This window comes from Cyprinodon variegatus, unplaced genomic scaffold (genome assembly GCF_000732505.1).
Source record: "Cyprinodon variegatus isolate N-32 unplaced genomic scaffold, C_variegatus-1.0 Scaffold472, whole genome shotgun sequence".
NCBI classification, from domain to species: Eukaryota; Metazoa; Chordata; class Actinopteri; order Cyprinodontiformes; family Cyprinodontidae; genus Cyprinodon; species Cyprinodon variegatus.
The window spans coordinates 421,788-434,412 of record NW_015150925.1 but is presented as its reverse complement, the minus strand read 5'-3'; the positions used below and the strand labels follow the sequence as shown (position 1 = coordinate 434,412).

The 12,625-nt window shown below is 44.3% G+C and overlaps 1 protein-coding gene across 1 annotated transcript in view; it reads right to left on the bottom strand.

The window, feature by feature from the left end:
- Positions 1-12,625, bottom strand: part of tmc3 (transmembrane channel like 3) — a 45,786-nt gene that overhangs the window by 8,416 nt on the left and 24,745 nt on the right. Inside the window, exons 7-20 of the mRNA XM_015389776.1 lie at positions 11,915-12,013; positions 11,522-11,664; positions 11,285-11,432; positions 11,162-11,205; positions 8,926-9,073; positions 8,608-8,717; positions 3,501-3,579; positions 3,087-3,320; positions 2,762-2,890; positions 1,893-1,960; positions 1,683-1,811; positions 1,392-1,502; positions 1,155-1,280; positions 991-1,069 (exon numbers count right to left, since the gene is read on the bottom strand). Of these exons, the coding sequence (XP_015245262.1) occupies positions 991-1,069; positions 1,155-1,280; positions 1,392-1,502; positions 1,683-1,811; positions 1,893-1,960; positions 2,762-2,890; positions 3,087-3,320; positions 3,501-3,579; positions 8,608-8,717; positions 8,926-9,073; positions 11,162-11,205; positions 11,285-11,432; positions 11,522-11,664; positions 11,915-12,013 (1,647 nt within the window). The remainder of the gene's footprint in view (positions 1-990; positions 1,070-1,154; positions 1,281-1,391; positions 1,503-1,682; positions 1,812-1,892; positions 1,961-2,761; positions 2,891-3,086; positions 3,321-3,500; positions 3,580-8,607; positions 8,718-8,925; positions 9,074-11,161; positions 11,206-11,284; positions 11,433-11,521; positions 11,665-11,914; positions 12,014-12,625) is intronic.

The following is a 12,625-nucleotide window of genomic DNA, read 5'->3' as shown; positions in this document are numbered from 1 at the left end:
ATGCCACGAAGAATTGAGGCAGTTCTGAAGGCAAAAGGGGGTCCAACCCGTTACTAGCATGGGGTACCTAATAAAGTGGCCGGTGAGTGTAGATGGTCTGGATAACTGGATTTTAACCGCCGGTCCAGGAACCATCCAGAGGTGACAGCCATAAACCCTGGTAAGTATGCAAATTAAAGCTACAATTATTCAACTAAGAACACTAAATTGATTTCACCTCCGATTGTGAATAAGTTAAATAATTAACTATAACTCCAGTTCTAGTTAAACATTTATTCATTATCTGCAGGATATCATTTTGCACAACAAATGTAACGATCCAGAATCCCCTCATCCCATTGGTCAAGCCCAGTGTTAGTCATGGAGAAGATGGCGGGAGACAACAGAGCAGATGGAGGACGAACGGAGGAATTAAAATGCTGATGCTGCTTTACTCAGTTTTATTCTGCAGCATTTAAAGACAAACAACTCCTGACTGCTGCAAGAGCTCAGAGGAAATACAGGTGAAAAAGTCAGCACATTATGGGGCAATGAAATAATGATTTATTTTTTCTGTTTTATAACTGTAGCCTACAACCATTGCATTTAGGGCACAATATGTTTACAAGTTTGCACAAGTTTGCTGTTGCACTAAAAATGTCCACCATTTATTTATTTATTGATTTATATTCATTTTTACTGTTTGAAGTGACGCAGGACAGGCTTATGTTTAAAATACTTATTTTATTCGGCAAAGTTTGTTATTTTGTTTTAAAGTGAATCACTGGATAATAATATGTTTTCCATGTGTTCATTTCACTCACAAATATGCATCTAATTCAATAGAGATTTGGGTCAAATTGTAAAAAAAAAAATCACTTTACACACAAAGGGGGGCTAAAAACAATCCCCACGGCAGGAGGGGTGAAGGCAGTCAGGTCAGCTGGCATGTTGTTAGCCTGGTGGTTAGCAGGGACACGCAGCAGAGACTCTGCACAGGTGAAAACTTACAGTCTGGAGCTGCATCCTCAGCTGGTTGTTGGTGAATTTTAGGGATCTGGCGATGGCTTGGAGATAATATATCAGCATACTGAAACACAGTAACCCAGAGACAGAGTGTTTCTGAGGCTGAACCACTGGACCGTGAAGGAGAGCAGACGGAGGGGGGGGCTTACAATAAGAGCAGCACTGCAGGCAGGACCACCACCGGGCTGGTGACGTAACTCATCACTTTACTGAACCACAGCGGGAAGTCGGAGGCCACCGTGTCTGAGATGATGTCATAAATCTTTTCTTGACCACTGAAGCACAAATATCAACCTTTAACCAGCAGCATCACACTCTTACAGGAATTCCTCAGACAGGAAGTGAGTGTGACTTCCTGTTCTGAAAGGTTTAATTCAGTCCTTTACCTGAATGGTCCACAGTGCTCAGAAGGTCTGTAGCGCACGATGGCAAAGATGGTGGGAAGCATGCACAGGAAGAGCATGAACAGCAGCATAGCCAGGTAGAAATTATTGGACCTGCAGAAACATGTCAGGACTCGTCTCATTACATCACTACCTTTGTTCTGTTTCCATAGTTACTAACGGCCTGATCTCTGGTGAACCCTCAGGTTCCTGACTAATGGAATCTACACTTCATCAGCTGTTACCGCTGAACACGCCAGCAATGGAGAGAGTGTGTTTGATGGAGGGTCTCACCTGGAAGCTCTGAACACCTGCTGGTGAGGAACATTACAGGTGAGCACAGCCCAGCTCCTCAGATACATCAGACCAATCAGCTTCAGCACATTGAAGGCAGGCAGACATGGAGAGAAGAAGGCTCCCATCCTGAGGAGCAGCAAACGCACCACATCATAAGAAGGAAATGAGCTCAGAGTCACTTCCTGTTTATTATGTCTTCAGACTCACCAGATCATCCCTTGGTTGTAAATCAAGTGCAGGACATTTTCAGCTATTTTAAATTCTCCGTACTCTGGCTGCAAAAACAGCAGAAGGTTGGTTTTCATGTCAGTGAAGTCTCCTGACTTTAAATCAATGGAGTCCAGCACCCTGCTGCATGTGGTCCTAATCCACCCTAATTTCATGCAATGTCCTGTTTGTTTTTTCTGCTGGTTCCTCCTTCATGAATGACCTGGATGAAGAGGCAGAAACTGCAGAGCAGCTCTGGAGCAGACCTCCAACCAGCAGGGCTGCATCAGACGGAACCAGGGGATCTTCTACAGCAGGGGTGTCAAACTGGTTCCAGAAAGGGCCGAGTGGCTGCAGGTTTTCTTTCCAACCAAGCAATAGCACACCAGACTCCAGTCAATTCATAATGTCATGATGTTCAGATTGGACTCACTTGATGAGATGATAGGAGTCTGGTGTGCTATTGCTTGGTTGGAAAGAAAACCTGCAGCCACTCGGCCCTTTCTGGAACCAGTTTGACACCCCTGTTCTACAGGATCCTCCACATCTTTATTTGCTTCTAGAACTGGATAAGTTCTATCCTGATTATTTCTATAGCTCTAATTCACATCATATCATGTTTATAGATCCAGATAAATTAGATCACCCAGTCAAATCAAAGGTTTGCTTTGAGCAGAAAGAGCAGAGACACCATAAACCATGGTAGCTAAGCTAAATTAGCTCTATGGGCGTTATAAACTGCTGAGTCCTACATCATTGCCCGCCCCTCCCACTGCGCTGAACCTAATCCTTGGGTATTTTTGTGTCTGCCAGCTTCCTCTCCAGGCAGCAGAGCCACTGCAGCCTCTCTTTGGGTTCAACATACTTACAAACTTGCTCTCCAAGTCCCAGCAGCAGCAGTCACTCAGGTAGCGAACGACCAGACCTCTGATGAAGTCAATGAGTAAGATGCTGGCTACTGTGAAGATCATGTCAATGATAGAAAGCTTCAACATCTCCTGGAATCAAACCAACATGGAGAAATGATTTAGCTGCAGCAATTACCCAAATAAAACACTAAGATGGAAAATGTTCCTTATGTTTCTGTTAGTTGGAGGCACTAAGAGGTTGGAGGAACTTTCCAGAAATCCTGAGTTGACCCCTCCAGTCAACCTGTTCATTAAACGACCTGATTTAAAAACATGAAAACGAAACCTGTCCAACATAGGTCTCCCAGCACTGGTCCTGGGAGCGGACGGTCTTCTCAAAGGGAGAGCTCTGATTAGATGCTGTCACAGAGACGCTTCTGTTGTGGATGAAGTTGATAGCCGTTGTGATGGTTGCCATGGTACTGTTGAGATGCTCAGATGAGGAGATCCTTGATACTGGGGCAGAAAGGCTGGTTGTGGTGGAGCTGCTGTCAGTCCAGTTATTAGAGCTCAACTGGGGCTTCATTAAAATATCAACCAAGAATGGGAAAGAAAATGTTAATTGGAGGGATCCTGTAAGAGGAAATGCCTAAATAAAGATTTCACTGGAAGCTAAAGCTTAGGCTGATAATTGGGAGTTGTCAATCTTTTGATCCTGGACGGAATAGGTAATGTAGAAACGTAGAATTGTGATACTTACAGCTGAACTCATAATGTTGACTTTATCCAGAAGAGCAATGATGAGGCTGTAGAGATTCCCAAGGTATAGAACAAGGACTCTGAAATCACAATAGAACATCAATCTGTAAAAGCATCTGAAACCTCCCCTCCTTAACATGGTGGAGGGGTTTCAATTCTTCAAAGACCCAAGAGGCTACAGTATGTTGCCAGGGGCTTCTATTGAGCTCAGTGGTGTTTCATTATGGGACTTCTGTGCAAACCACCAATTTTCCTCAATGAACACTGTGTTCAAGCAGAAGGATTTCCATCGTTGCAGCTGGAACTAGGATGCCCTAGGCTGGAGGTCGATAATCAGCTCTTTAGGCGTATCTTCTGACCTTCAGCTGCATGTCTTGGACATTCGGGTGAACCGAGGGGCGGAGCTGTGCACCAACGACCACGTGGTGGTAAGCTGGATACACTGGAAGAGTCCGTCACAAACATGGCAGGCCCAAACAAGTCGTGAGGGTCTGCTGGGAACACCTGGTGGAGCCCTTGGTCAGGAACATGTTTAACTCCCACCTCAAAGAGAGCTTCTGGCAGGTTCAAGGGGAGGTTGGGGACATGGAATCTGAGTGGGCCATGTTTTCTTCCTCTTTTGTTGATGCAGATGCCCGTAGCTGTGGCCATAAGGTCTGTGGGGCCTATTACAATCCCTGAACCCTGTGGTGGACCCCAGCAGGAAGGGATGCTGTGAAGCTAAGGATTTCTGGTTGGCTTTTGGGACTCCTGAGGCAGCAAGCAGGTTTCCTGATGCCAAGTGTGCCACAGGAGAGGCAAACACTCTGGCCTGGGATGAGTTTAACAGACAACAGAAAGTGACTACAAGTGTTCAAAAAACATGTTGGCAAGGCTTTCAGGTGGATGAGAGCCGACCTAAGTACCTCAGAGCTCTGGATGTTGATGTGCCTCTTCAACATTATGTGGAGGTCTGGGACAGTGTCCCTGGATTGGCAGACCAGGGTAGTGGGTCCTCTGGATTAGAAGAGGAACCGGAGGGTGTGTTCCAACTATAGGGGTTCACACTCCTTAGCCTCCCTGAAGGCGTATGTCAGGATCCTGGAGAGGAGGGTCCAGCTGAATGTGGAACCTCTGCTTCAGGAGGAGCAGTGAGGTTTTGGTCATGGCTGTGAAACAATGACCAGCTCTACGCTCTTTGCAGGGTGCCCAAGGGTGCATGGAAGTTTGACCAACCAGTTCACATGTGCTTTGTGGATCAGGAGAAGGTATTTTTAACCAGGTCCCTTGTGGTGCCCTGTGGGGGACGCTTCAGAGATACAGAATCCGGGGCCATCTGGTCTTTGTACAGGTGCAGGAGTTTGGTCTGCACTGCCGACATTAAGTCAGACCTGTTCCCAGTGCATGTTCACCTGACAGGGCTGCCATCTCCTGTTCACAACCTTTATGGACAGGATTTCTTGGTTCAGCCAAGAGTCAGAGGGCATCTGGTCCGGGGACCAGCAGATCTTGTCCCTGCTTTTTGCAGATGGCGTGGTTCTGCTGGCCTTCTACTGCCTCAGGCTTCCTCCAGCAGAGCTGTAGGAGGTGTTCATGGCTTGGGACGACTGGGAGTCTCTGCTGAGGCTGCTGCCCCTGCGGCCCGGTCCCAATGAAGAGGGAGACCACAACCACATCTCAAACCTTATCAGTAGACTAGATTTCCACACACAGAGATGTTTGGTAACCATTAAGGTCACATTGAAACATTAAAAGCTATGAAATATCCTTTAAGAAACTCCTCCTGATCAGTCTTCTATTCTGGGATGGTTCCAATAAACCTCCACGATCTTCACTAGATGAGGGCATTTCCAGTTTCTGAACAGTTAGATCTGTCATGAATGATGAGCCAGACAAGTGTTTGGTGTTTCCTTGCTCTGGATCTGTTAAATGACCCATTCATAGTGAATGAACCGGCGCTATAATAATACACAGAATTCATAGGAGTCAAACAGGCGAGATCATAATTAGGTCACATTTCAGCTTCATAATAGTATTATACAATTATTTGTGTTTAACATTCCTCTCTGACAAAATGACAACTTTTTAGACAAAATTCCAAAAAAGAAAATTAAAAACAATCCACTGGACTATGTTTCCAAGTTTGAAGACATTTCTCTACCATCCAGGAAGCTTTTTCAATTCAAAATGTCAGAAATAGCGTTTAGTTCCAGGTTTTATGCCGCAACCCAACAAAAGCCTGGTTTTGGTTTAGAAAACATGCAAATAGAAACGGATGAACGGGTCCCCCCCTTTGAAATGGGGGTAGTTTGGCTTCTTTGTTAGCCTGCAATGCCCCATACCTGTCTATGTCTCTGAAAGGGGGGTCGTTAGAGGGAATAGTTGGCCTGGCTGAATAGGGGAGGTCTTCTGCTCTCCTGTAAAGGGGTTGGGGTTGCAATGATACTGGGAAGGAATCAATTCTACCGCTGCATTTTAGGTTTTTGAAAGCTGGAATCTGAGTCGTCCCATCCCCCCCGTTTAGGGTTGGTTTTTCTTTCTTAACATAGATGGCTTCCTTCACGCCCCTCTCAAACCACCTGTCCTCTTTGTCCAAAATGTGAACATTCTGGTCCTCCAAAGAATCTTGTTTGTCCATCAGCTGTAGAGTCTTGTCTTCTGTGTTGGGCTATGCATCTTTAAAGGTAAGTTCTTTAAAGTTTTCTATAAATACTTAGTCTCTAAACACTATAGAACATTGATAATTACCGTAGATTGCCGGTTATATCCCTGCTGCAGTGTTTAATTTATTGCTGCTGTGATGTGTTGGATTCTTGAAGTTCAGTCATGGTCTGTTATGTTTTCAATAACCACAATCAAGTGACTCAATGTGTGAGCTTGACCCCTGACCTCTCTCTTTTTGTCCTGTTTGCTTCAGTGAGCTGCAGCTCTATAGAACACCTAACCATCACAGTGAGGAAGGCAGCAGTGAGGGCAGCGGAGACACAGTGACACACAAGCAGAACAATTTGTATCTCAGATTTAAAGCTTAGAAATTTCCCATTCTCAATAAGGATGGTGTCAGGGTTTAATGGTACCAAAATCCAGTTTGGTAGTTTTAATTCAATGAAAGCTGTAGATCATTCACATGAATTACTGTGCACCTTACAGAATGTGTACCTAGTGGGAGGCTGTACTCCAGCTGCTGGTTTGAAGTGATTATGAACTACTGAGACGTTGGACCTGATCACTTATTTTGACCATATCCACATATGTGTAGTTTAATGAAAGGATAACTCACAACAGTCACACAAGCTGGCAAAGTAAAAATATCATTATATGAAAACGTTAAATCAGATATTGCTTTTCAACCAGGCTTCAATAGATTTATTTTAAACAGAACTAAAATGTTGCTTCTCCTGGAAAAGACTGACAATAATGTGACCAAGCAGACATGGAACAGCAAGGAATGTCCTCCTATGGAAATCCCAGGTTAGGATTAGGCTCTATAATCTGTATTCAGTCAGTGGGCCAATATAGGGCTACAGCTATTCACTGGATGGAGAGATGGTTTGATCCACACTCATGATTAAAAGGAAAATAAAAACAGAATCAAGCAGGTAGGAAAACCAATCATCAGTTAGATCAATACCTTAAACTAATAATCCTTCAGTTAACAGTTTACCTACACTTCAGTGTGGTCCTGTTTCTCTGACTGTGACTAACTGGATGTGCTCTCTTCATCCTCTGACATGAGAGCTGGCTCGGAGCTCGTCTGCCTGGCTGTGTGTTTCCTGGACGGGGCCGCCTGTGGAGCTGGTTGACAGTTGCCCTTTGCATCTATGCTTCTTTTCTATTACCCCATTTACACGACCCTTAAAAAACCGATCCATACCGAGACCGGTCCGAGCTCGGATCAGTTAACCAGGCCGAGCTCGGTTCTGACCACCTTTTACACATCACGCTATCTCGGTTCCTCGACTCCTCACCTCCTAGTGATGATCTGCGGTATTACTGCCAGTATTGAAGGAGGAAATCAATCAGTTGGTGGCGGTAATGAACCAAAAGTTGTTTGCCAACCGCCAAAACACAAGAAGAAGAAGAAGAAGAAGAAGAAGGAGGGAATCAAGCAAATCAAAATGGCGGCACCCATCACATTCAGAAAGTTATGCTTGATTATTATTGCTGTACTTCGGTGTTTGCGGAGGGTCAGGCGAAGACGGCAACCTTTCATGGATTTACTTGACAAAGAAAGTAGTTGTTCTTCTTCTTCTGTTTCCGGAGGGGCATTACCGCAAACTACTGGAATGGAGTGTGAATCGCGATGTGCTGCCAGGCGGAGATGACGCGTTCTGCTCACTGGAAAGTGACCTGAGATGACAGGATTTGAATTGGCGCTATAGAAATAAACTGAATAGAATAGACCTTCAAAAGTCGGAGGCAGCTCTAAACAAATGGGTTTTAGTTTAAGGTTCTGGTCCAGCTGTTTGATTGGTTTTACTTTTATTCTGGTTTTATCTCTGCTTCCTTTTATTTTTTTATTTTCCCTCTATTCTTTACTTTGTCTAAAGCACTTTAAATTGTCTTTGCACTGAATAGTGTTATAACTCACCTTGCTTTGTCCATATTTTTTAGCATCCTGGGACTGTAAACAACAGGACAGATAACCCTATACGGAGGCATCTAAGAGGTTTACAGAAGTCTTAGACTGAAGGTGATACTGTCACCTTAAACACCTCTAATGACAAATGAACTGAAACACAAGAGTCTTGATTCTGGAAGAGAATCCAACACTTGGAAGACTGCTTTAACACCTGAAGAGGAAATATCACTGGTCCAATCAAACCTTTTCCTGTTATATCACACTAAGATCCTTCCTGAGAACTAACCTGGGTCCTGGAAGGACTTTGGCCCCATGAATGATGTGTTTATGAGGGAAACACACATTAATGTGTCTCCGAAATGTTTCGCCTGCTGGTGAAAGAGGATTCAAAACCCAGTTTGCTTAAGTCTAGACCGAAACACAGTCAGACCTCAACATTACAACTAATGAACACTTTTGGAAAAACACTAAATTAAATGCTGCCTAGTATTGCCTAATGGTAAATCCCACCCCGAAAGATGCTATAGGTAGATATTACCATCCCTACCTGGCCAGCTGGAACCGCAGAGAGGTCCTCGGGTGGTACATCTCCAGCTGGGCAACCAGCTCAAATGCAGAAGGAGCAATCATTGTGATGAGGGAAACCACCACGCTCACCTGGAGGCACAGACAGCAAAGCAACAGCATGTTCCTACAGGAATCAGAGCAAATGATGGACCACTGAAGGCCAGAGGTGGTCAGTGGCTCAGCAGGTAGGAGCCTAGCTCTCTGGATCCGCTCCACGGCTCCAGTTTCAGTCTAATCCTGTTGGATGGCAGCTAATCAAATGAAAGCTTTGATCATCATATGTCTCCTGCTGCTGTACCTCATTCTTCTCCCACAGTGTCAGCTCCGGCTTCTCCTGCTCCAGTTTCTGAGATCGGTCTACCACAAAATAGATAATGTAGATGCTCCCAGCGAGCGACAGCAGAACCAGGATATTGGCTAAAATACGCAGACTGATGAGAACAGCCCTGAGGAAACACAGAAAGGTCTATGATCAATCCTCTCAGGAAGAAAAGTAGCTTTTCACTCAAACCTTCAGTGCAGGCTGGTTCGTTTTATGGTTGCAGGTATACAGACCAGAAAGTTTGGCTGCTGCTGCCAGACTTAGATTAACAGCAGAAGTTTTTCGTCATTTAGCTTTTATATTTACATTTGATTAAGAATGGATTGTTAGAAATTAACCAACCTCTTCTTAATAATCAGTGGAAAAGTAGTACTTCATCTGGGGCCCACCCAGATAACGTTGCTTATGGGCCTGTTGTTGTGTTGTTGAGCTGAGGAGCCCCATTTGCTCCAAACCTGAAATGCTGTTGATGGGTTTGGTTCTGCAGATCAGGGCTTTTTAGGTGTTGCAGACCTGCTCCAGTGTGCAGTAGTCTCCAGTCAGAAACGTTTAATAGTGTTAATTTGACTACAGCACCTTCCTTTGTCTCTTTACAGACCTCTCAGAAAGGACAGACGGACAGAACGGGACTCCATCCCGGTTTGAAGTGTTTTGTGAAAACTTTTTATTTTTCTCTCTGCAGATGCAGGGATGTCCAGGAGTTCCCTAGAGAGACGTGGATGCATTGAGTAGACAAACGTATGGAGTAGGGGTGGGCAATTCCACTTCCTTGGGGGCTGGTATCATGTAACTTTTAGGTGCAACACACCTGAATCAGGTAAATAGATGTTTGGGAGGACTCTGCACTCAGCCATTTGATTCAGGTGTGTTGGACCAAGGATGGATCTAAAAGTTGAAGGATACCGGCCCCCAGGAGCTGGAACTGCCCACCTCTGGTATGGAGAGTTAGGCCTGACCAGGAAAGAACGACTTCTCTCTGAGAAGCTGAGAAAAAATGGCTGTCTGGAAATAATCTTTGCAGACCTCAACACATCCTGAAATTCTCTGACCAAAGGAAGCTAGCAGGACTAGCGGCTGATGCTGCTCAGATTACTGCACCTCTAGGAGTCTTTGTTTAAATTAGACAGTTTTACCAGCTATAGGAATAAATGCTTTAAACGGAGCTTCTTTGGGAAGGATGGCAGAAATAACAGGTAAGAGGATCATTTCATATTTCACTTGAAAGCCAAAATCTAGGCCCGGCCCAGGGCCCAACGGACACACGCTCATGTTCATCTATTCATAGAAATGGCTAAAACTCAGTCACATGGTGTTTCATCCACACGCCTTTCAAATGGGGCTTTAAAATTTCTAAAACATGTTTCAAAATAACTTTTTTAACAGGAACTTTTTGTTTTATAGCTGTGTAAATAAATAAAATGAGATTTAAAATTCCACCTGACGTGTGACTCTGCGGGAGTAATGCAGCAGCAGGTATTCATTTGTAGCCCCGCCCCCTAATGGCATCATTAGAAACTAGAGGCTCAGAACTTTCCGAGGAGGGGTCAGAGGTCATTGTGAGACCATTTCAGGTGATGTAACCGGCATGCTTTACATAAGCTGCTCTATTATTCTTATTTTATATTCAGTTTGGTGATTTTATTGGTAAATTTCAATGAACCAACGACTAAATCCTAGGAGGAAAGGCTTTTCCTCATGCAGAAGGTCTCCAATAATGGAAATCAGCATATTTTTCTGATGAGATTCACTTTTATGAGCGGAAAATAGATTTTTGCACTTTTGGCATTGTGCTAAAATCCCATTTCCTCCGAACACTCCGCCCACTAAAACCTTTGTGAAACAAACATGCTTCAACTTATTCAGTCCAAATTAGCTTGACTTATAGTGAAGATGTGGATCTATAAAGTCTGAGGTTTCATCCAGGGTTTCAAATGGGCGTTCATGGTGTTTTGCAGAGTTTATTTTGTAAAAACATTAGGCAAGGCTAAATATTTTTCATTTTTTTCTATAAATCAGACATGGAGACGTTTAAAATAGTGATTCCACCTGAAAAATATTCCTCAATGTCTTTTATTTCCAATGTATAGTTTGGAAGCTGGACTTGCTTTATTTCACATATGTGTGGTTCTCTCACAGATTTAACCAGAGAGGTTTTAGTTAAGGTCTTTACTCAAGAATATCTCCAGACTTTAAAGAAAGCTGAAAAACTCACAGGCTGGTATCCTTCTTCTTCTCCTGCTCTTCAACGATTGCTTCCTGTTTATAGAAACATGGGTCAGGTTTCTCCTGAGATGATGTTCTTACGGGGAGATGCTAGCTGTGTTCAGTCACTGACCCTGATGTTGTTCACGATTGCAGCTCCTTTGCACTCTGCAGCCTCAGGGTTTCCTATCAGGTAGTCCCAGGCACAGAAAACTCTCCAACAGAAGGTGAAGTTTTCATCAGATGCGCTGGCCAGACTCAGGCGCGAATTCTTCGCCATTCTGATGGACACATGATGTGGTGAAAGGTCTTAGAGAGCTGCAAGCATCATCAAACTTTTAGGATAAGTCGTGGACAGAACAAATATTACTTGCGTAACAAAATGATGAAGCTGTAGGCGAATACAGCCATCCCAACAAGGAAGTATGCCAGCGGCAGCCGGTAGCCGGCGCTGCCGATCTTCCTCACGCTGCCGTAATAACCATAGAATAAGACGGAGTACTGCAGGTAGCCCTGTGGAGAGCCAAACACCAAATCCAGGTAGAGACTACAGATTAAACTGATGCTGATGGAGAGACGTCAGCCTCGGCCAGTCTATGGTATACTGAGACCCAAAGGTTGAAGAATATTCCACCTCAGTGACTTACAGTGGAGGAGATTGATTAAAATGACCTTGCTGGACTAGGAGGCCATAAAGTTATTTTTAAATGAAGACCTATGGCGTCTTTATATTGTTTGTTATTGATCAAACGGTAAAACTTGCCCCTAGAGACCAGATGGTGTCCAAGTCCTGGGCTGATGCTAGATGCTCCTTGGGGATAGTTTTACTTCTTGTTGTTCCAAACGAAGCTCCGGCCAGCAGCTGGATGGAGATCAGGTAGATCCAGAACAGACAGATTTAATCCCTCTAGTGGACTCTCACAGATAGACAGCAAATCTTCAACATTTACAGGGGAATACAGAACAAACACAGTTAGAGCCTCTGAATGAATCAGTGTCTGGTGGAGTGTGTGTGTGTGTGTGTGTGTTGGGGGGTGGGGGTGGGTGTGTGTGTGGGGGGCTGGGCGTAAGTAATGTCAGGGGAAATTGCTTGTGTCTGCATGTCACTGACAACAATAAATCCAGCATCGTGTTTCCTCCTCTCTTCTTCTCTGCAGTCTAGGTTTAATCCCCACAGATCTACAGTTTGGATCTAGAAATAAAGCTCTATAAAAAGCCCATTAAAGAAAAGGAATGAAACTTCTCCTCTCTGATGAAGCAGATCAGAGTGAAAAAAGAGGAAAGCACACAGCAGCTTGCAGACTGGTGAGAGGAAACTGGACCAGACCTCCCAGTTCCACTGGTTAGACCAGCTAGTTAACCAAATGCAGCCATTATGGGCCGCCCTGGTTATGGTCATTACTAATGCATAACACTAAACCAGTATGTTTTAGCTATTTGTGAGGACCACATACAAAACCTTTTTTTTTTTTTT